Raw genomic sequence first — 24272 nt, forward strand, 5'->3', positions numbered from 1 at the left:
GACCGAGAGGCCAACAAAATACAGCGGAAAGTAAAGACCCAAAGCCACAAGCAGGTAGGGTGCGAACATAACTTTTAAGACTATTCTTCATCCTCGCCTTCACCTCCGACGAAGTCGGCATCAATTTACTCATCTGAATGACAGTAAGAGTGAGTACGGAAGGTACTCAATAAGCTCTATACTACTTTAAGGTGTTGATAGATGTATAAAGAGGGAAATTCAAGGATAAGGTTTTACGGTTTAGTTTTAAGCATGAAGCAGTTTATGTAAGTATCCAATTGTATCATCTAGGATTGACTTCAAAACAGTTCAAACAGTTCAAAACCAGGTAACAAGCTATATCTGGGGGTTTCGGTCCTGGGAGGGGCTACACCTCACTCTGCAGTCCCTTTCATCACATCTGGTGTACCTCTAGTACCACACAAATCTTAGCAGATTTAGCCAGTAACCTTATCACACGGACATTAAGTCCACATACGCACTCATCAAGACACATGCACCTAGAGTCTAGTCAACGCGATTGCTGCTTTCGCATGTTCATGACCGTGGACACGGCTATTCGAATAGATTTACACTCTGCAGTGGTTGTACATTGTACCCACACGATATTCTCTGCGTCTAACCGTTGCAAGCACAGGTGTGAATCATATCGAGACACTCTAATCACCTTTTCTATCGGGACTTTTTATGAGATTTACCCCCAAGCGCTATGGTCCATGTACTGAAGGCTAGTCCCCTTTTTAAGCCTAGGCCGATACAAGTAACCTTCAAACAGAGGGACAGATGGTCACTTGACTGTTCGCTCCTCTCAACCTCCTAGTATGATATCCAACTCAGTCCGGTGAAGGAGAAGTTAAGACTTGCCCATTCATGACGCATGGTTACACGGGGTGGCTAGGCCAAACGACGCAATGACTTGGTCCTTAAGCGGCCAGGGTAGGTATCTTCTGACAATGAACACCACTGAGGTGACTCAAGCCCCCAGGAGCATCCTCATCCAGAGTACTACTCTACCTACCCCTGCCAAATACTCTTCACCCATTTTTACACATCACTCATCATATCACACACGACATCAAGGATTTCACAACCATCACAAAATTCACAACCATCCAAGATTCATGGTATATGAGTTATCATTGATAACAGTAAATCTTATCTCCGAGAAGAGGTGTTTTAAAAGCGACATCTCCGAAGAGACATATTCAATCCTAAGCATGCTACATAACAAGGTGTCGTATGTCATTAATATAGATAACAACAGGTAATCTTAGAGTGATATATATTTTGAATGATAACATTTATGGCATGACAAGTGTTTAATATGATTAACTACTACAAGCAGTTTATAAAAGCGCATTACATAGCACATGCGATATATGTCCAATCCAAGTTGATCATGTAGATTAGTTGAAAACATAGGTTCAATATGACCAAGGAGATAGGACTTGCCTTCTCTGAGGTTTTCTTTAAGATCTTGGTTGTAGTCAGGATCTTTCTCACTCCTGACAATTCCCGCGCACCACTCGTAAAATTCTAGCAGTTTTGCAATTGTGACTACAATCATTAATGGGCTATACTAGTGAAGAATCAAATAACATCAAATAGAAAGCCAAATGAGCCCTAATGGATATCACACTGTGATGGATAGGTTCTCGAATTTAGATAAATTTTGGCGAAGGAATCGCAGGAATCAGAGACAGAACAGAGAAGTTATGATTCCTGAAAAATTTAATCTACACTATTCATAAGTGGGGCCCATGGGTGGGATCCACTAAATAGTAGCCTGGACCCATATGAATAGTGACTCAATGGGACCCACATGAACAGTACCAGCTAGGTCAAAATTGGCTCGGATTGGGCCAGGTCCGAGCCTGGATGGGCCAGGTCGGCTTGGCGTGCATAGTGCTGGCCCGCTCAGGTTTGGACTGGCTAGCTTAGCGGGCTACAGAGCTGGGCTGGCCCACTGGGGCGTGACCTTTGGTGACTTGGCTAGCCTGGAAGGCCAGTCAGTACTGGGTTTGGGCCACGGCCTGCTTGGCCAGGCTGAAGGGGATTGACCAGTGATGAGGAATCACAGCGGAGTCACGTCGGCGAGCTCACTAGAACGGGGTTTTCTCCGGTTGTTCTTGATGATGAATGGATGTCGGGCTTCTACATGACACGACGGACTTGTTTGGGGGCTTATCGGCGACGTGTTATTGCCGGAGCGATGTCAGATAGTGGTCGGAGCAAGTCTAAGTGGTGGCACAGAATTGGGCAGCATCTCCCCTCAACTACGTGTGATCTCCCTACAAGAAAAGGATCCTAAGGCTCCCTAGACTACGCAGCACGATGGCCAGACCACAAGCAGAGGCATAAGCACATCGGCGGCAAGCTAAAGCAGGGTAGCAGAGCAAAATATTGGCGGCACGCGGCTACATGCCAAAAGGAAGCACGGGGACAACGTCATGCTAGCTAGGGGGGTTGCGTGAGGGGACAGGAAGCTCATCGAGCTCGAAAATGGTGAGAAGCTAGAGGACGACCGGTGATGCAACGGAGCGGTGGCGGTGGAGGCGGCTCAGCTACCAATGCGGGTGGGCTCCCGTCGGGCTTCTGGTGAACGGACGGTGGCACAGGGAACGGTGGCATCCTCCTCGAGCTCCTGGGCAGCACGTGGACGGCTGATCAATGACGATGAGCTGCAGTGGCGTGCAATGGCAGTGACAATGGTGAAATGGGAAAAGGGGGGAAGGAGAGGGTTCGGGGTTGCACTATTTATAGAGGGGAAGGGAGCTACAGTGCCAGATGGTATGGGTGCGCTACATCGGCCGTGTGTGTGTGTGGGCGAGAAAGCCACGGTGCCAGATGGTATGGGCGGCACACGTGAGAGAGCGGAGAGGGAGAGAGAGCATGAGGGGACGGCAACCGCAAAGGGATGGGCAAGAGAGGCAAGTGGCCCTCGCCGGCCGTCGCGCTGGAGGAGGAAGGAGAAGGTGACCACATAGGCGCTTGGATGGGCGACATATGGACGCTCACCCTTGCATGGGCGTGGCGAGCAACAAGCTGGGAGCGCGCGCGAGGGAGCAGGTCGGCGATGTGGAAGTTGGGCCACGCGGGGCTATGGTGGTATGCACGAGCGAGGGATGGGAAAGGAGGCCGGCCAGGTGGGCGTGGGCCGCGCGAGGGAGAAAAGAGGGGGAGGAAGGCCGGGCCGACCGAGTTGAGAAAAAGAGAAGGAATGGAGACATTGAGCCCGGGGAAAAATGGTTGAAAGAAGGAAAAAGGAAAAAGAGGTAGGGTTTTAGAATAAATTCAAAAGAGACTTTTTGAATTTGGAAGATTTTTGTCTTAACATAAATTTAATTAAGGACATTTGAATCGTAATTTGGATTTGGATCTTGAGATCTTGAAGTTGATTTGAATCAAAAGATTCGAATTCAACTTGGAATTGAGTTGAATAGAATCTATGAACATATTTGAAATTGAGAGACATTCAATTTCAATTATCCACACAAAAAACCATAAAAACTATAAACCAATTCACATGAACCAATTTAATGCAGGGATTATTTTTTTAAACAATTTTAGTGCATTTTGGAATATCTGGTCAAATTAATACATTTAATATATAAATATATACATACTGATATATATACATTCATATATATACCTCCTTAATTTTAGTTAGCCTAATTAATCACAAAAAATTTTAATTTGGAACAAAATTTATAACTAATTATCATGTTAAACTCAAGATGTTACACTTGTTCATACATATCGGACCATCCAGTGTGTACCCTTTCCAAAAGCTGGTCAGAGCCACCTGTCACTAGTTGTTATAGCTGAAAAATGCTCCGGCATTTTCTATTCACACATCGGACCATTAGGTGAGTAACATCTCCACTGAGTCGAAAGCAAAACTTCTGAAAAATGCTCTAGTGATGCATACCCAGTGATCACGGGACCATATAGTGCATTCAACTCCATTTTCTGAGAATTTGCACAAGTTTTGTAGAATACTCCGGTGTGCACTCGGCACTAATACCAGATCATCTAGTGTAGACATCAACTTTCTCTCTTAGCCAAAAACATTTTGGTGTATATTCTCTATTGATCATCAGACCATCTGATAAGAACAAATTTTGTCTGGGCTCATCCAATTCAAACTTTCTTAAGCTCTAAGTTCTCGACATCTCATCCATGAGCTTCTCCGAGCTACCTAGTACTAAAATTTCACATATATGTATTCAACTTTAGACTTAACTAGATCAAGTTACCACTTTTAGTCCTATTTATAATACGGTTAAATGACTAAGAAAAAGAACATATACTACTCTAAGTATCTTTTATTTTCCTATAACACTTAAAACTAGAAAATCCTTAATCTTGATACTCGTATCCTTTGCTCATTCATATAATTAATTTTAAGGACTAAGATTATCAAATCATCATTATAAATTAAATTATTGATACCCTTCAAAACAAACTTGTTAGTCAAAATAATATAGTTGTCATTAATCACCAAAACACTTACTATTTAACTAGTAGTCTAGATGCTACAGTTAGTGGAGGTGGTGTACCATCTACTCGCTGGGGATTAAATCTTATGTTTGCTCATTTAATTTTGTGATTACTGCATGGCCAGATTTGTGACCCAATAGAGATTCAAATGGCTTAAGTGGTTAGTGGAGGTGGTGTTCCATCTATCAACTAATGATTAAATTTTATGTGTCATACTGAGTGAAAATTTTTATTAGTGGTAGGGCAGTCGTATATGATGATTTTGTTAATCTTTAAGTTTCGTATCTTCAGTTTTTAGTAGGCACTATATAAATATGATCATGTGGTGATAGGAGTAAGTGTGTCCTAAGCATTGTAACGAGGTTTCTAAAAGAAGATTTGCGACGCAATAGACGAGGATCGGAGGCATGCTAACATGTCCGCGCTTACATTCGGAGCTAGCCCCATCTCACCTTCAAGTACGTGCTGCAGTGATCGATCATCCATGCTGGTCCATAGTCCAGAACCTGAGGACCCGGCACCCATGAACAGAAACGTGCATGCATGGGTAGTACTATGAGAGACCAATAGGATAGGCGGATTGACATATCTATGTCATGTCTATTTTTGTTGGACATGGTATGATAAAAGAAGACTAAAAATTAGGTTTATTAATTTTAGTATCTCAATATTTATTTATGGATTTATCAATATTTCACACATTCATTTGTCCCTATCATGTATGCACATAATTTTAACATGTAGACAACAGTAATACGAATCTAACTAAATTTGTTTCATTTTTTTGAGTTTTAAATATTTTTCTATGTATTTTAAATTATTTCAGCCGATTTATCAGTATAACTATTATTACTTTCGCTATTTTATCGAATTTCGCAAAAAAAATTATATGTACATACACATATATATACATATATATACTTATACATACATATAAATATATTATATATATATACATATATGTATATACGTATAAACATATATGGATACATACATATATATATGCATATGTATATATATACTACATACACATACGTAAGACCCCTATAAATAATAGCTACTGTAACTTTACCTTTGAAATTACTTCAAATCTTAGCCCTTTAAGGCCATCTCCAACGGAGTCTCCAAACCTACAAATTCCAGTGCTACAGTACCTTGCGGTCTACTGTAGCACTAGAAATCTATCTCAGGTCCTCTATCTAGTGACACAGTACTGCTACAGTGTTAGAGATAGGGGATGTTATAATAGTGATAAGGGATGCTGTAATAATATTTTGAGGATGAAAATTTAAAATAACTGTTGAAGATGATCTAATAGATTACTTGTCATCTACCACATCTAGGCAGTGATGACCCTCCGTGCTGAGAGCAGGTAGCCAGCCAGGGCGGACTCATGTTCAAGAGTGATGGTACATAGGACATAGATAATTTTTTATTTTGTAATGATTAATTATATGTAACATGTCTATAGAACATCTCAAATCTAATAAATAAGATATTTAAATCTCTAGCTTCACAAATAAGATATCTAGTTATTTTTATTTTAGGTTCACCACTACAGCAAGCAAGCATGATGGAGTTGCCGTCTAATCACGATTTGAGTGCATGATTGATCTCGTTCGTACATGGTTCGGTGACAAGGTGAAGAGTTGTTGAGGTAGCATGAAGCTCAAAGGAACAAGGAATTATGGCAGCATTGCAAGAACAGTGCTGTACGTACGGGTGGTCCTTCGAATCAGATGCCCTGCAAAACCGCTCCGTTGTGCGTACAGAGTCGAAGTTTCTTTCTGTGACAGCCTATGTACGTACGCACTGTACCACATTACTCCCCCCTGATCAGGCTCTCACTGCACTTGATCGTAGCTAAATTGAAGGCCGAGAAAAGTTAGCTGAAATGGCCAATAGATAAGGGGTGTTGTTTGCATTACCGGCAACACAAAAGGAAATGTAGAACGACACTGAGTAGATGTGCTAGTCCTAGAGTCGACACACACCACCAGACAATTTTTTCAGCCTTGTTCCTGATCTTTTTCGTTGTTTAAATACGTCGGTTTTACTCGACAGTGACAGCGCAACAAGACCCAAACCAACGAAAAGAAAAGAAATGAAAAACAAATCACTCGAGAAATCATCAGTTACAAGCAACACTTGAACATGCAGGTCACAAATCCATGGCACAGAGATTACAGCGAGCGAGCGAGCGAGGTGAACATCGGCAGGCGTGTCTAGTAAAGTGAGTCGACAGTCTTGTTCAGCTCCTCGAGCTTCTTCATCCGCATCCTCTCGCTTTCGCTCACCAGCTGCATCGGCCGCGGAGACGCAGAGCAAGAACAAGTTATTATGTTTCAGAAGTTACAGGATCATGAGCTGATTACAGTGAACTTAAACGAAGAGAATGGTGTGCACTGCACGGTGCTGCTCACCTCGATTAGCCTGTTGACTAGCAGCGCTTTCTCCTTGTTCTTCTCGTTGTACGCCTCTAGGACCTCTTTGTATTCCTTCTCCTGCATATATTCGATTCAACGAAACATAAAAAGTCAGGATACCAACTTATAGTATAAACTCCTTGAAACACAACGCATCAAGTTTCAAATCGTTCTGAGATGATCTCTCAAGTATCATGTTATAGCTGATGTGTGCCATGCGTGTGTGTGACTTCACCTTCTTGACGCAGCTCTTGCCGAGAGGCTTGAGGCGACGGTTCACCGTGTCGATCCGCTTCTGTAGCGACTCCACCTCCTTCCGCGTCGGATCCGCCATCCTTTCCAGCTCCTGAAGTACAAAACTACCGGGTTTAGAACACAATACCGAGAGCAAAATTCATGTTAAATCCTACATCAGTAATCGTATTGAATTGAGGTGCTATCGAGTGTCATCTAGGCTACCTTAATCTCATCAACAAATACGGTTTGCGATTAGAACATCTAAGTAGTACGAAGATAGTGCACGTCGAAGCATTTTCAGAAGAAGAAGATCAAAGATGCTACAGGTCGGATGGTCCGACGCTCTGAGTTGTACACGTCAGAGTATTTGTTGTAGAGAAGGATGTATGTGTTGAAGAATGAAGTTCAACATATCAAAAGGTTCAGTGCTCTGAAGATGAATACGTTGGAGTATTTCTTGCAGATAAGGTTTCAATGGTGCGGTTTGGTTCAAGTATACACACCGGATGGTCCGACAATGGATTTAAAAGTAACGTCGGAATATCCGGTGTTCAGAATAGATTTGAGTGGGGTTCCAACAGCTAGTTTTTGGATGATATGCACGTCAAATAGTCCAGTGAGTACAATGTTGTTTACACCGAATCATCCGACATATACAGTAAAGTTGAGCCGTTAGGACAATGGCTAGTCCGCGGGGTTGAAGCTATAAATACTCCTCCACTATGTCATTTGAATGGGTGGTTGTCCAAGGGAATCTCATAGACACTTATGAAGACAATCAAGTCACCAAAATGCTTAGAGCGATCATCTAAGGCAATTAAGTATAAGATTAGAGAGTGATTAGTTCTAATAGATCTATAGAGAATTATTGCTAGGTGTTGCTGCCTACAGAGTGGATCGAGGAGTGATCATAGAGTGTAACAAGTGATAAGTGGTATGACAGTACCTCGAAGTCTTGGTGACTCACCGGCACCTAAGTCTTGATGGCTCATGCTTGTTGACTCTCTGACTAGGTGTGAAACGGCATCAAAAAGCTTATATGGGAACGCAGGGACTCTTGCATCGGTGGCTCAAGCTTTGAAATAAAAACGACAAGTGACCGAAAGAGAGTCTTGGTGTGAGCCTTGCCTTTTGTAGCGAAAATAGCTCTATTAGATCATGATTGTGATTTTGGTGATTAATAACAATATACTCATTAGGACTAATATGTTTGTTAAGAATATATATTAGTAAGTCTCATGAAAACAATACATGAAGAAACCACCGAAGCCGGGACAAAGTTTGGTTGAATTGGAAAAAGTCTCAAGAGAAATGACTTCACCGGATGGTCCGGTGTTCACATGGTTGAACACACCAGAGTATGTTATCCAGAGGCATTTGACCTCACTGGATGATCTGGTGCTTAGAGGAGGATACACACCGGAGCATTTTCACCAGAGAAGGTTGCAGCTGTTGAAGATCGAAGGTCAACACGTCGGAAGGTCCGGTGATGAAGAGAAGTGCACAGGACAATACACCGGACAATAAACAGTGCAAAGACGAAGAGGAAGAAGACCCCGCCGGGTAGTCTAGTGATTGATTTGAACTCACCGGAGGAATGCACCGGAGCATTATTGATAAAGGGGAGAAAGCAGTGACCTTACCGGAAGGTTCAGTGCTTTGAAGATTTGTACACCGGAGCATATTTTCCAGAGAGGGTTGCATTGGCTCGGCTGGCGGAGGATAACGCACTGGATAGTCCAGTGATGAAGTTGATGTGCACCGGAGCAATTTACACAGAGAAGATGTTGGCTCGGATGACTAAGATATACCCACCGGAAAGTCCAGTGATGAAGGTGGAGTATACACCGTAGTATCCGGTATTCACAGAGGTTTGAGTGGGGTTCCAACGGCAAGTTTGTGAGAGTGTACTCACCGAATGATCCGGTGTTAGTACTATTGTTCTCACCGGATAACCCGGTGTTAATAGCTTTTTAGAGCCGTTGGGTTAACAGCTAGTGCGTGAGTTTGATACTATAAATACCCCTCCACTCAGTCATTTAAGGGTACTGGAGTCCAGAGAAGTTCATGTACACCTGAGAAGACATCCAAGCCACCAAAGTGCTTAAAGTGATCATCTAAGGTGATTAAGTATAAGATTAGTGGGTGATTAATACTTATAGGCCTAGAGAGTGAGTTGCTAGGTGATTGCTGCCTAGAGAATGGATCAAGTAGTGATCTAATAGTGTATCTCTTGGTACGTCAGCACCTTGGAATCTTGGTGACTCGCCGGCAAGCTTGTTAATCCTCCGACTTAATGTGGAGCGGTGGCAAAACAATTGTGCTGGGACGCGAAGACCCTTGCCTTTGTAGCTCAAGCTCCGAAATGATCATGGCGACGATGAACCGAAAGAGAGACTAGTGGTGAGACCTTGTCTTGGTGGCTCATCCGGGTGGAGGCCTTGTCTTTGTGACTCGGTGGCTCATAAGTCGTGACAGGGTGCCGACTGGGAGCATATCCTTTGTGGAGATCTAACGTGGACTAGGGGTGGCATTCATGCCATCGATACCAAAAAAAAAATTCTTGTGTTGAGTTTGCTCTATTTACCTTATTTACGTTTCTGCATTTACTTATTTGTAATTTACCTTCTTATATAGGTTGTAAGCGCTTTGATCGGTAGAATAGATATACTAGATAAATCTAAAGTACATTTAGATAGAAATTTATATAGATTTATCTTGTATTGTTTGGAGCCGAAATAGTTTTAAGTGTTCTAATTCACCCCCTTCTTATGATGTCATCGATCCTCACACCTTTGTGGCTTAATGGCTCAAGAGCCGTGACCAAAAGAGTTTTGGAGCCGTGACCAGAAGAGTTTTGGTGACCGTGAGCATATTTTTGGTGGAGCTCTAACGTAAACTAGGGATAGCATTCATACCACCAATACTATGAGATAAAAATTCGTTATGTCAAATTTACTCTCTCTACCTTATTTACGTTTCTGCACTTACATAATTACAATTTACATTCCTAAGTAGGTTACAAACTTTTTAAATAGTAGAATAAACATACTAGATAAATCTATAGCATTTTTAGATACCAATTAATATAGATTTATCCTCTAAAGTTTTTAAACTATATAATTTTAAATATCCTAATTTACTCCCTCTTATAAAGTCACCTATCCTTACATTTTGAAACAACGATGCTCGTACTAATTGTGTGTCATACCTGTAGTTCTGTACAAATAGCGTTTACCTACCGTCAGGGTAGGAAAATACAACTTCATATGTAAGGCATAGCTTATATCAGTTGTCAATCTCTCTAATCTAATTCTCATTCATCTATTAATTTTTTTTATTTAATTTATAATTTTTTTATTTACCTTCTAATAAGAATCTCAAAATGAACTATCCTAATAAAACATAGGTCCGTATATGCACGGAAATTTTCGTATTGAAGCAAGTCACATGACGATTGACATGTCAGGAGGTAAGAGGCAACTGACGTACCTGCCTGATGAAGGCGAGTCGCTTGGACTCCTCCTCGACGCGGCCGAGGTGCGAGAACACCTTGTCCCGGACCTCCATCTTCCTCCTCTCGATCTGCTCCTCCTTGGCCTTGAACACCGACAGCGCCGACCTCGACGACCCCTCCCCTTCCTCCTCCTCGCCGCTGCCCACCGACGACGGGTGCTTCACCCGCAGCACCATCTGCATCGGCTGCTCCACGCCGACCCCCTGCATATCCTCCGGCCTGTACATCTCTCTAGTCTCTACCCACACAAACACAACCTCTCTGCCTCCTTCGGTTCGGCCCTGCCTATTCTCTCTTCGTTCTCCTCCTCGTTTCCTGCCATTTATAGCACCAGCTGCCTGCAAGCCACACTGTCAAGTGTCATGGCCTCTATTTGCTGTCCTGCGATGCTGGGTGCCGAAGCAACCGAGCACAGTCGCAAGTACATGCAGCCATCGCCGTAAGCAAAACCGACGACAAGGCGAAACGGGACATGGACCGCTGCTGTGTCGCGCAAGAAAGCGAGAGAAAGAAGAATCATTTCGATCAGTTTGATGTGCATGTGAGCGTACGTCCAACGGACGGTCGATCGATTGCTTGTGTCGGAGATCACCACCGACGGCGATGGTGGTCACCGTATAGTATTGTATGGTTGCTGTTAGGTGAGTCCCCAGTCAGAGGTCGAGTACAAGTAACTCCTCCTCGAGGAGACGAGGAACGCGAGAACTGTGCGGGGGAAGCGACTCCGGTGAGGTGATCCTTTCGGCGAGTTGGTGCGCCCGTGTGCTCGCTGCGCTTGGACGTCGCTGAACCCTCGAGCTACGCATCGGCGCATCGTCGTCTTGCAACTTTTCCCGTCAGCTGTTTCATTGCTCGGGGGAGGCGAGGCAGACATGGCGCCTGCAACAACGCGACGCGAGGCTTGCAAGACACACGCCGACGCGCGCAGTCTCGGTGCTGAGATACGCCGTCGTCAAGCGCCACTGAATTGCAGAATTGGTCTGAGAGCAACGGGCGATGTGGCCGGCCGAGAGCAGCCGTAGCCAAGACGAAGCGGAGCATGCGTCAAGCTGCAGCTGGGATCAGATATCTCTATGGGCTGACAGCCTGACGTGCCCGCCAACAATTGTCTTTGTTATCCTTCTATTTACCTTTTAAACTCTGCAAAATTGTAAGATCTGCAAATAAAGACAGATCCCAAGCTGGCGTGCCCGCCAACTATTGTCCATGTTATCCTTCTATTTACTTTTTAAACTCTGCAAATTTGTAAGATCTGCAAATAAAGACAGATCCCAAGCTGGCATGCCAGTTCAGAGATCATTATTCGTCCTCTCAAACAAAATATAAAAGAAAACCAGAGGTCATTATGGTTACCGGTGCAATGAGTTTTATCGCTATACATTACGAGATGGGTAATCATGTCAATGTGTACCTTGTTGAGCGTCAATCCAACCTGATAGCTGCAAGGAGTGCAAGCTTGGAACTTTGAAAGCTAGCTGCGGACTGTGTAGCTCTCAAGCTTTGTGGAATTCTATTTTTGATTCTTGTACTCAAAAGAGAGAAATCTAGTGTTCGGCCAAATTTCCATGCAATTTAACCGCTCACGCTCAATTTAGACCAAGGCAGTGAAGCTAGTAAAACTCTTCCACGGCAGCATAAGAATTGCATGTCAGCATACAACGCGACCAAAAACAGCTGAACATGACCCAGAAGGTTACTAAGGATTCAAGTTTGCACACAAGTTCGTTAAAATCATGGTAGTTGAAAAAACTCTTCAGGAAGAAAAAAAGGAACAGCAGAGCAGCACAGTATAGGCTAAAGTTCATCAGTTGTTGAAATAAGGTGTCCAATACAAATGTACCATTCAAGACAAAGCTTCTACAGAACATAGTTACTCCAAACACTGCAGCTCCATCTGGTATAATTTTATCATGTAAAGAGGAGCTCAGGATGAAATCAGTAGCATGATGTTTGTTTACTCTCCTGGTGCAGAAACACCTTGCTTCAGTTTTTCCCTCTTCAGCTTCTTCTTCGAGACCGGCTTCTTCTTCTTAGGAGGAAGCGTCTTTTGCGCGTACATGTAGAGCGCATAGTTCCCCACAAAGAAAAGCAGCAGGAAGCCCGCCACCACAAGCAGGACTATCATTCCAGGGTTCATGCCCTTGTTGACCTCCTCAATTATTACATTGTTCTGAAACCATCAGAGTAATCTATGAGAAACTAAAAAGGATATTGAAGACATAGTAATTTATTAATTGCATGGATCTTGCAAGTTTTATGTTCGAAGGCTACAACAAGCAAACAACATCCAAAAACCTATAGTCTTCTATACACATGGACAGGCCAAAAGTCAACAGCAACCATAAGCATCGCAACTTGAAACTTATCAGTAATTGTTTCATTATAGAGCACTTCTGCTACAGAACTGTTTCCCACATCTGCAAAAATTGAGCACATCACAAAATTGAAGCTTAATTTGAATGTATCAGTAAGGCCGACATTTCATATATTAGCATGCTTATAAATTAGCAGTTGACAGTCCTACAGAATCTTATGAACATTAGGGGTCTAGAATTGCCAATGTGAAGTGACAGAGGGTAGGTGAAGATAAGCGATCTACATACAGACCACAGTCACCATTTAGAGTAACACAGATATGCAAGTTAGCTGACAGATATGCACAGAGATCAATGGATAGCAACTCGGTATCCACTATCCAGAATTACCAGAAGTATTTGAACCTAAGAGCACATGCATCTACAACAACGAAGCTATTTACATAATTAGCAGGCGACCAATGTGGACTTAAATTGAACAGCAGCTACACTCACCATCAACTAAAAACAACTTATACAACTAAAGGATTACACATACAAACAGAGTTGCAAACTGAACTGGATAACAAGGTCGCGAATAATAGTTTTAAACATTTACGTAGGGGGACAAATAAGTCTTAAAATTCACTACTTACCTTGTAAATTTGTAAAATGCACAAGATATATAAACATTAAACTAATCAGGTACGATAACAGACAACAACAGATAGATAGACAATGGAGAAAATCAAAATATTGGAGAATAAATTGATCAAACAAAAACTAGATAATACTAAGAGCGGTCAACATTCGCGAAAGTTAGCAAGCTTGTGCGAATATGGTAATAACTTGCAATCCTTTTTCTAAGACATAAAAAGCATATATCTTCTTACTAGTGCAACTACTGAATGACCTGAATCCTATCAATTAAGTATAAATCTTGAACAAATTCTGCAGATCTAATTCTTTATACATATAATTCAAATAAGCGGACCAAAATCAGCTACAACTCCGGCCGGTCACCGGTCAACGCTGGCTGCTACGCAACGGAACAGCTACCACACCAAGCTCGCTGTCACGGCACACAGCGCGTATGCCCGTGCTTGGCAAGCCACGGTGAGGAACAGGCTATTACCCGCCGTAATGGGGAAGGCAAACATCAGATCTGGATATTTTGCGCGTCACACAGCTAGATTAGAAAGAGTGAACGGGGGGGGGGGGGGGGGGGATGACGGAAGGCACGGGGGATTCCCCCTGCACCGGAAGGTGAAGATCTGAAGTTTCCAGGAATTATTGCACAAAAACCAAAAATTCACACCAGATACGAAGAAAGAACTCGAGGAAAAATCCTTACCGCCGAATCCGCGAACTGATCCGCCATGGCTGCCGCCTGATCACCACCCTCTGGATAAGGAGATTGGATGAACTGGGAGATGAGAGGAAGAAGATGACTGCGAGAGCTTCTGAGGATGAATCGTAGGATCTAAAATAACTCACCTTTGCGCAGCTGGGGACCTCGGCGGCTTTCTCTGATCTCCCTCTTTGTTTCGCTCGTTTCCGCGTGTGGTTTTTATGGGCCGCGTGTGGTTTTTTCTTTTTCTTTATAAAAAGTAGCTTTATTATCGGGTTTTGTCCGGTTTTTCTAAGTAACATGCACATGCCTCGTATTTGTCTATAGTGTATTAACTTTTCAAGAGTTTATGATGCTGTGCTTATTAGGTTTGCTTATTTTACTTGTATCGAGGTTTGTTAGCCAGATGTTGTTTTATGTGGGCAACATATAGAAGTTAGTGTATATCACATTTGCATGATGAGATATGTTAAAAAAAACTTGACCAATTTAAGAAGAATTAGGTGACATTATAAATAAAAAAATAGATATCTAAATTTGTATCGAAAAGAATTCAAACTTTGATGGTCCATACATATATCAACACTCTTAATCAACTAAGCTAGGCTTATAGCATAAACACTTGGTACTTATTAGGTGTTTATCAACGTCTCGAACTTTTTTAAATACATGAGATATTAGACTTAAGAAACTATCTAAGCCCCTCCGATATCTCTGGACTAATATATTTAGTTGTCATACAGCAACTCCTACAAAGGAGAAGAGCCGAAGCTTTTCCAAACACTCTAGGTGCCCACTTGTTTTTCTTCACCCATTTTTATTTGTTCTGGTTCGTTTTTTACGGGGTTGTTTGATCAGAAAGCTTATATTGAGGTTTTTTTGTGGCTCCTAAATTTCTATGAGGAATCATTCAAATACTATTATAATTAATCATTAAGTCAATCATTTTTATAATCATGGCTGCAATGATAACTAGAATACCATTATGGTAGTCCTGACATGTGTTTTATGCTTAAAATTGGAACACACATGTTTCCAACATATATCATCATAATAAAACTTAATAAAGAGCGAGTAATAAAATTATATTACAAGTCTTTAAGTATTAACAATTTCTAATAATTTACAACAAAAGAGAGAGCTAAGAGAACAATAAAACCGATCACCACATAGCCAAAAGAGAAACTGCACAGCAAAAGACAAAATCTATCAACAACAAAGATAGATAGAATCATATACCCTTAGGTTCCACCCTAAAATAACGTCACACGAGTAGTTTGCACTACTCGTCCCCGCCACCTACCTCGGTGATCACGGAATAGCCGAACACTACCTCCTCCACATCGGTAGCACCTGAAAGAGCAGCGTGAGTATGAAGGTACTCGCAAGACTTAAATCCATATTGGGTACATATAAATAACCTGACTCCAAGTATTATGCATTTAGATAAATTAGCAAGGATTTGCCATAAGGTTAAGTAAAATTCATATGCAAAAACAGTTTTAACACAAATATGTGAGCATCTATTCTTAACCACATGTACCTTTGTACCCTGTAATTCTCAACTTGAACCTATATGTAACTAGAACTATCATAAACATATCCATAACAGAATCATCTCAACCACATCCCAACATCGGTTACAAGGATAAGGATCAACAACAATATCAAGGTTAAGGTAATGCATCAACATCGGTTCTACCCATATCACCTGACTCTGGAACGCTAATCATGCAAACATATATAAAGCATAATTTATCATATTAGACATAATTGATCTAAAGTAGTGGGTTAAGTATGTTTAGATGCTTGTCTTGATGCTCTGGTGCTTGCCTGACGCTACCTTCAACCGTTGGACCGTCGACGCGATACTCTCTAAATAAATCAAGAATACATCGCATAAACAAGTGAATGATGAAAAAGTGTATATATGATGCGTGCTCGAACAATAATAAAGCATCATATTTTGAAAACATTTGCAAAGGAACACTAAACAATCCGGGTTAGAAAAGGTTTGAACTTCAGATAAGACAACCTAAGTGCATAAAGCTTTGAATAGCTGGCGGTCAGACTGGCAGTTGAGCGATGGTTAGACCGTCGGTGTGCAGAGAGATTTAGGCCTTGGTGGTCAGACCAATTACATGGTGGCGGTCTGACCGTTGGACACTACCGGCGCCACCTCGGTGAGGTCTCCAGCAAAGGATTCGACATTGCCTTCAACCACAAAGGGTACCAAAAAGCTCTATAAGACTAGCTGAGTGCTTCTAGGGTGATTTAGATGATATTCACCAAGCCAAACTCGGGAGGCTCCATGGACAAGCTCTAAGCTAGGGTTGAGGTTGGGCCTAAACGGGAATGGGATCAACTAGAGTTTGGGACTGACGGGGCAAGGGTAGTGGGTGTCTCACCTTGATGTAGGGAAACTTTTTAGCGGAGGGGTCTACTCTGGGGAGGCTTCGATTTGGAGATCGGGCTCTGGGGTGATGCGTAAGCTTGAGGTGGATGAACTCGCGTGGAAGACGTCTCCGGCGAAGAGGATGAAGGGGATGAGCTCGGGGAAGTCATTGGGAAGCTTGAGGAAGTTCCCTTCGTCGAAATCCGGTCGTCGGGGTCATCATCTTCCTTCTCTCCCTCGGTTTGTGTGAAGAAAGTGAGTGAGAGTGATAAATGAGAGAGAGAAAGAGAGTTGGTCGATTTCCTTAAGTGGACACTCTGCATTGTGCTGGTCAGACCGCGGGAGCTACCGATCAGACTGCGGAAAGCCCACGTGGCAAGCACATGTGGTTGCTTCTGGCGGTCAAACCGCGGAAACAGACTATTTCCTTTTTCTTTCTTTTTCTATTCTTCTTCTTCTCCAAAGTATTTAGGGCTTTCCTAAAGATCTCTAAACTACCTCCTAAGCACTTTTGAAATATGTTTGAAACTTAATTTAATAATTAAACGCATAGAAACAATTGTCGTGATGATTATACATGCTTATTTACATAATTAATGTTTTGGGACGTGACAATTTTGGTCACTTGAAAACTCAAAAGTTTTCAGCGTGGCTATGTGAACGCGCCGACGCAAGTGAGTTTAGGGGAGGGGTTTTGAGTTCAGGGTTCACCAGTGACCCTAGGGATTAGAGGGAGGCTGGAGTGGTGTAGGATCAAGAAGGCTGACTAGAGTGTGGTGAATAGACGGTTCTAAAATTTCTAGCAAGATATAACCGATAAAGATGCGGAATTAAAAACAATCGGTTACAACACATATAGAACTCTCAAAATCTATGTCTCAATAAAAGTGATTAATTCTATATCTATGTCAAGGTTTGCAACCTAAGGTGATGTGTAAGCAATTATAATTCTAGAAATGTAAATTACTTAAAGTAAATAAGCTTAAGTAGACAAACCATGACGGAGATACCAAATTTTTTACCGTGGTCTCGAAGACTTGCAGGTCTCCCGTAATTCACTTTGAGGTGGGTTCAAGCCTTTAACCGCGAGCAACTTGATCTTGACCCGGATTAATCTAATGAACCACTCACTACCTCAATTGCACTAGAGTTACACTTCACCACTCTACCAAGACGTGCACAAAGCCTCTCATAATCACATCAGGCCTTCTAACAAGCTTCTTTGAGAAGATCACCGGATCACAACGCCACCGCGCCATCTAGGTGTTGTCAAACACCAAAAGTAACAAGCCAAGACGAACTCGACTCTCACCAGGTGCCTAAAGCTCAATCACTAATGCAAATGCACTTGATTCTTGTCTCACAACCCTATCTATGTGCAAAACATGCATAAATATGTGGAGAGGACTTTACTTAGCTCAAGGATACTCAATGAGTGTAGGAGAGTTCCTCCAAGACGTTGGACAAATGATATATATAAGCTACACCACCAAAACTAGTCGTTTCCCAAAGTCTGACTTCTTTGCGTATCTGACGGTCAGACCATAGTACAATTGATGGTCAGACTGTCATTGAACTAACGACTCTTAAACTAGCTGTTCCAACCTTTTTATGCCTTTGATGATCAAATTGGCCCTCTTGACGGTCAGACTGTCAACCTCTCCATGAAAATAGAGGTTCTCTGCAGCCTCTGGTGATCAGATCGGCCACCTTGGCGGTTAGACCACCACCTGTTCTAGAGAGATGAAAGTTCTCGGCAAGCTCTAGGAGTCAGACTGACCACCATAGCGGTCAGACTGCCACTCCATGATCAGCACACATGACACTTAGAGAAACGATGATAATTTTTGAATCTGATGCCTAATTTAGGTGATCTTGAATTTTATGGAAAGCTTACTCAGAGGACTACACATCCCAACTAATTGCTTGATCTCAAGCACATTGGATCAAACCTAAAATATAGTTCAAAGATCCACCACAATGAAAACTGCATGAACATTAATCTTTTGCAAAACAAATTTGCAATCTAAAGGTTTCATATGACCAAGGGTTAAAGCTTTCACTATAACAACTTGCAAAACATCTTTACAAACTTAGTGACATGACACATGGAGTAGGAACATTGACTTGAGCTATATGTAAAACCCATTTACAAACTATAGCATCCTACGAAAGAGAATATGCACATGCAAGATTGAGCTTGTCAGCACATGATAAAAACTCAAGCAATTATCTAGACCCTCTTACAAAATTTCCTATCAATCCAGTCATTTCTCCTCTCTAATCACCATTGACGAGTAAAAAAATGCACTATATTTTATACCTTTACCTTAAGCTAACCATCCCATTAGACTTGATAAACACATCATCCAAGTCTCGATGTTTCTTCTAAGCTTGTCATCAACTCTTCACGTGAGCTTGATGATGATGTTTATCCTCGCTTCACATCTCGATCCTCTCTTGATCTTCGAGAAGCTTGATAAAATTCACTTGATTGTTTCCCATGCACCAAGCATGGATGACTCTTCTTTCACATTATCTTCATCCGGTTGACCACCGAGGTATGAATCGTAAGTATCAAGCACACAAGTTATCCGCTAAACTTATCTTGATCTTGCTCTTCCAACTTGGCATATTGAATATCTCAATTCAATATTTGCCTTCATATAGAACCTAACCCCAACGTACTCTCAAGCACATAGCACATAGATTAGTCCATAAAACTCAATCGATAATTTCATATCTGTAGTTACTTGATTTCCACAAGTAACTTTGGTCTCCACGCTTATTATCAATATTCTTAAGATCATCCTCAAACTCCGAGATTTTTTCCTCTCTAGCTTCTTTATCATCACATGAGCGTCACTTAGAGCTCAACGATCTCTATGTATATCTTATGATCTCATGGCATTCCTCAACGAATCCATACTTTATCACCTAGGTATCACCTATGGAATAACCTACTAATAATGCTCAACATAATTGTTAGTCTATAGGTATTATCATCGCTTACCCAAGCATCATCTAGAGCTCATTCATCTTGATGCATTTCTCTTAATCAAATGATATTTCTTAGTGAATCCATGCTCAATCCTCCATGCATCGCCTACGGAAATAATCGGCTCAGAGGAACCGTCCAAATAGTATTCTAGTTAATCATTAGGATGATCATTTTTCAATAATCACGCCATAATGATTAACTGGAATATCACCTCGGTAGTCCCGGCATGTGTTTACTTTAAAGATCGGAACACACACCTTTACAACAAGCACATCATCACATGACATAATAAAGAGCGAGTAATGAAATTAAGTTACAAGTCTTTAAGCAATTTCAAACTTTACAACAAAATACATAAACTGACATTTTTAGAGTAGCTACGCAGCAGAATAAATTACATAATGACAAAAGATAGGTAGCGCCATTTGCCCTAAGACGCCACCCCAAAAGACATCTCATGAGTAGATGGCATTACTCCTGCCCATCGCCAATATTGGCAGGCGTAAAATAGCCAAATACTAGTTCTTCCTCGCATGAAAAGCAAACAAAGCACATGAGTTCGAAGGTACTCACAAGGCTTAATCCATAGTTGCACTAAAAATAACCGACTCTAAGGAAAATACAATTAGATAAATTAGCAAGGGCTTGGCCACAAGGTTAAGTGACTTCATAAGCAATGCGATTTTGACTCAAATGTAAGCATCTACATCTACCCAAGACACCCTTCTATCTTAAGATCATCAACATAACATAACAGTAATTTGTATCATATCAACTCTCCATCAACAACACCATCCATTCCCCGACATCGAAACTCTACGATTGATGCAAATGAACAGAAGCATGCTCATAACCGAGAGCGCGATAATTTGAATTGATCTTACACCCTGCAAGAGGTACTCCTTTGCCCACACGACACGAGGACTATTTGGCTTGTGCTACCTGCTAAAGTACACACAAGGGATACTCATGATAACCTTTTCCAATTGAGCCCCGACCATTTGAACATACACCTATAGGTGCGGAGGTCCACTAGGACTACTATTGGAGCACCCTAGCTATGCCTAAAGGTGTGGATGTAGCTATAACTACTCCCCGAACAAAATAGATACCTCTACAAGCCTATTATGTCCACAACACTTTTACGACGCTACCTCTATAAGCCTATTATGCCCACAACATCATAGGCCAACAAGCCAAAAAGTCATAGCTACAAAAAGGTATTCAACTTATCTTATCATTATAGCAATAAGTGGTAAGTACATAGTGTCAAAGCCAACTACAACAATGGTTGGTCCTTAAACGATTCAAGCAGGGCTATAACATCCGAGACTTCCTTCTCGAGCCATCCCTATTGCTCGCCCGAACCTCGCCTCCTCCTTACTAACTTATACATCCCTCCATCATCATTATCTTTGTAAATAAAAATAAGCCCTAAGCTCGCTAACGATGGTCGAACCACCGTCCGACTTCTACCGATGACCTAAGCCTTGCTAAGCATAACATATTTATTTTAAATTAGACCATCAAGTGCTATTTCCTGGGGTTAAAATTGATCAAAAGATAACAATACCAAGGAAGGATAATGCAATAATTAGGATCTACTCTCAAAAACCCGACCTCGGCTAACTATCATGTGTGACATACATTAGCATACTTTATCAAATTAAAGACAATATATGATCCAAAGTAATAGGTGAAACATGCTTAGATGTTTGCCTTGCTCAAGTGCTTGATACACAATATCACAATTAGGTTCCACCTTAATAATATCCACGTTGCTCTTCGGTTCGTCGGTCGCTAAAAGAAATAACGGTGCATCACAATTAACGTGACGAAATGCTATGATACATGCACCAAATATCATGAAAATTGAATGAGATATGAGGTACTGAATAAATAATATGAGGCAAAAATAATCACATGAATTGAAGTGCGAAAGCTCATGGTATAAAAGATTTATTTAAAATCTATTAAAAAAAGACTGTAATTAAGCTAGCTATCAAGATTAAATGAGCTTCACAATTTAAACAGTATTTTCATACCAAAGTATATTTTTCCTTATATATAAATGATCATAACATGAATTTTTCAAGTGGTTTCATAATTTTAGGACATGATATTAATTAACTATGATTTGATTAAGCTAACACACATTTAATTAATTAATTAATTGTTAAAACTATTTTATTGAGTTCCAATAATTTTTAAATGTAGTTCATACTCATAAAAAGCTAACTCAACTAGTTTCATGATTTTTAGAGTTCGTATGAATTAACTACAAAATATACAAGCTACTAGCAAAATTAACAAAAAAGAAATCCTCTGATGAACAGTAAATACAAAACTTCCGGATATCAAAACCACCGGGTGAGGTTCCGTATGAGGGTTATCTATTAAAAATTACTTGTATTAACTAGAACCTCCGGGTTATGGCAGAATGCTAGTTTTTTTATGATTCGTCGGCCGATTCAACTTGCATGTCTCAACCCAACCCACATACGTATGTATAGGCACTAAAGTATGGATTATAAACCTATCTTACTTCACAAACTTGATTCACTAGCCCTACCTCATCTAAAAATCCCTTCTAGCTCTTTTGCCTCAAGAACACTGGTGCTCCTCCATTCTTCGATTGCAGCACCGAAACTTGAAATCCAACCAAACCCAACACACATTCACAGCAGGAGAACCTATGAGACTCACCCAAAAACTTGTTGGAGGTTGGGGAATGTCGGTTGGGGAAGAATCAGAGGAAAAATCTTGGAGAAGATGATGAAGTTGCTGCTGAAATTTTAGAGAAAAGCGGGTGACGAAAATGATTTGGGAATCACCCAAAACCTCATGCATGCAAGAGATTTTTTGGTGGACAGAGAGCTAAGAACGTGGGGAACATCATGGCAACACATGCATACCTCAAATCCTTGCTTTTGAAGGGGAGATTTGGGGGAGAATGAGAGAGTTTGAGAGAGGGGGGGAGTCCTGCTCTTTGGCTGGTTGGGAGAGCAAGTGGAGTGAGGGAGAGTGAGTGATGGTGGGGTCGCTGGTGAAGGGAGAGGAGGGGTATGGGCGAGCCAATCTCAGTAGGACCCACATGTTAGAGGGACTAAAAAATTACAGCTAAAAAACAGTTCTATCCCTCCTCAAAAATCCTCCTCTCTTTTATTAACCCGAAAGAGGTACTCTAATGCCCAAAAATTCTAGGAAAATAAATACACAGCGATTACAAACAAGATGATCCCATTTTATATAGATTCACTCGACACACCTATGCGAGACATTAAACTAACGAAAATTCTAACATCGGGTTATAACATAACTCAAAGAAATTTTTAAACAACCATATGAATTAACAATACTCAACAATGCCTAACAATTAAACATGATGTATGATTATGCATAATACATGATTATAAAATGGAATGTGACACATAGTAACAATTCTCAACACAATTGTTAATTCAGAGGTATTATTATTAATAACTTAAACCATACTTAGAGGCTAGATACACCTTCAGATGGCAGTGGACTGCGATGTGGCGATGCAGCGAGACGACGACGGGGGCAATGAAAACAGAGCAGTTAGCGCGATGGCGGGCGGTGGGCACAGATTCGGCAGTGGGGACATCACCGGAGACGAGAGGAGGAAGGCGGGGTGAAGGAGCCCTGCACTGTTGATGTGGAGAAGAGGAACAATTGCGCAAGTGTGTGGAAGAACATAAGACAATAGCTGTGTGATCGTGAATCGATGGACAAGCTTCGTTGATTGAGAAAAGTGGCATTTTTATGCACCTGAAGGATAGCAACACCCTTTTTTAACTATACTAGTTAACTTAAGGCATTTGTTATCCACTCGGTACTGTTAAATGGACCATTATTTTTTTCTCTATTCCAATATTCATCCTATTAAAATTATGATTATATCACTGGTTTTGATATGCAGATGCATATTTAGGGTTTCTCATGTCGCATCATTCATTGGGATGTACTATCTTCATTGTATTTCACAAGTTTACAGTGTTTTTGTGTTTGAATTCCATGGGAATTGGGGACACTATGGCTTATTGCATAATCCAACTTAATTTAATATGTCTCTTTTTCATTGTTTCAGCTATTCACCTAGAACCATTTGAAGCACGATGAGGTTGGATGGCATGTTCATCTCTATAGTCAATGTGCGCAGAAAGGTCACTTCTTTCGCAATTGCTCTTGCAATGAGTAACAATTGGCGTAGGAATAGGCTGAGTGGCTAACATATTTCACTACATGGCTTGTGGTGTTCAACCTTCAGCGAGCTTACATGGTGCAGTAGAAATTTATGCACATTACCATCTCGGAAGCGAATCCTTTGACTACCATCTCGAATGTCTAGATTGACAGCAACACTTTCTTACAGGAAAAGTATGTGTGCTGAAGAATTGCATCTCTTATGTGACAAAAATGATGGAGGTCAAAAAGATTAAACAAGATAAAAACAAGTGGAATCATCTAGGAATCCAGTAACACTTAAACCCCAAAAAGAATGTCATTCTGAACAATTTTTAGCAA

At 41.3% G+C, this 24272-nt stretch overlaps 2 protein-coding genes across 2 annotated transcripts; both read right to left on the reverse strand.

The window, feature by feature from the left end:
* Window positions 1–6393: 6393 nt before the first annotated feature.
* On the reverse strand, window positions 6394–11127 carry LOC133889732 (uncharacterized). The gene is made up of 4 exons (XM_062330193.1): window positions 10659–11127; window positions 7165–7275; window positions 6927–7007; window positions 6394–6803 (listed from the first exon to the last, which is right to left on the reverse strand). Exons 1-4 carry the CDS (start codon window positions 10908–10910, stop codon window positions 6729–6731), a joined length of 519 nt encoding a protein of 172 aa, XP_062186177.1. The 5' UTR covers window positions 10911–11127; the 3' UTR covers window positions 6394–6728.
* Window positions 11128–12473: 1346 nt separating this feature from the next.
* LOC133888718 (DNA-binding protein S1FA2-like) lies at window positions 12474–14662 on the reverse strand. The gene is made up of 3 exons (XM_062329058.1): window positions 14475–14662; window positions 14332–14403; window positions 12474–12853 (listed from the first exon to the last, which is right to left on the reverse strand). The coding sequence occupies exons 1-3, from the start codon at window positions 14634–14636 to the stop codon at window positions 12638–12640; spliced, it is 450 nt and encodes a 149-aa protein (XP_062185042.1). The 5' UTR covers window positions 14637–14662; the 3' UTR covers window positions 12474–12637.
* Between the last annotated feature and the right edge of the window lie 9610 nt (window positions 14663–24272).

This window comes from Phragmites australis, chromosome 13 (assembly GCF_958298935.1).
Source record: "Phragmites australis chromosome 13, lpPhrAust1.1, whole genome shotgun sequence".
In the NCBI taxonomy this organism is placed as follows: domain Eukaryota; kingdom Viridiplantae; phylum Streptophyta; class Magnoliopsida; order Poales; family Poaceae; genus Phragmites; species Phragmites australis.

Excerpts from the sequence above, each read along its gene's own strand:
- LOC133889732 (XM_062330193.1), bottom strand. The coding sequence starts at position 10,910 with ATGTACAGGCCGGAGGATATGCAGGGGGTCGGCGTGGAGCAGCCGATG. Across the intron at positions 7,276-10,658 it reads GACTCGCCTTCATCAGGCAG|GAGCTGGAAAGGATGGCGGA; the intron begins GTACGTCAGTTG and ends TTTGTACTTCAG. Across the intron at positions 7,008-7,164 it reads GCAAGAGCTGCGTCAAGAAG|GAGAAGGAATACAAAGAGGT; the intron begins GTGAAGTCACAC and ends GAATATATGCAG.
- LOC133888718 (XM_062329058.1), bottom strand. The coding sequence starts at position 14,636 with ATGTGCATGTTACTTAGAAAAACCGGACAAAACCCGATAATAAAGCTA. Across the intron at positions 14,404-14,474 it reads AGGTCCCCAGCTGCGCAAAG|TTCATCCAATCTCCTTATCC; the intron begins GTGAGTTATTTT and ends CTCATCTCCCAG. Across the intron at positions 12,854-14,331 it reads ATCAGTTCGCGGATTCGGCG|AACAATGTAATAATTGAGGA; the intron begins GTAAGGATTTTT and ends TGATGGTTTCAG.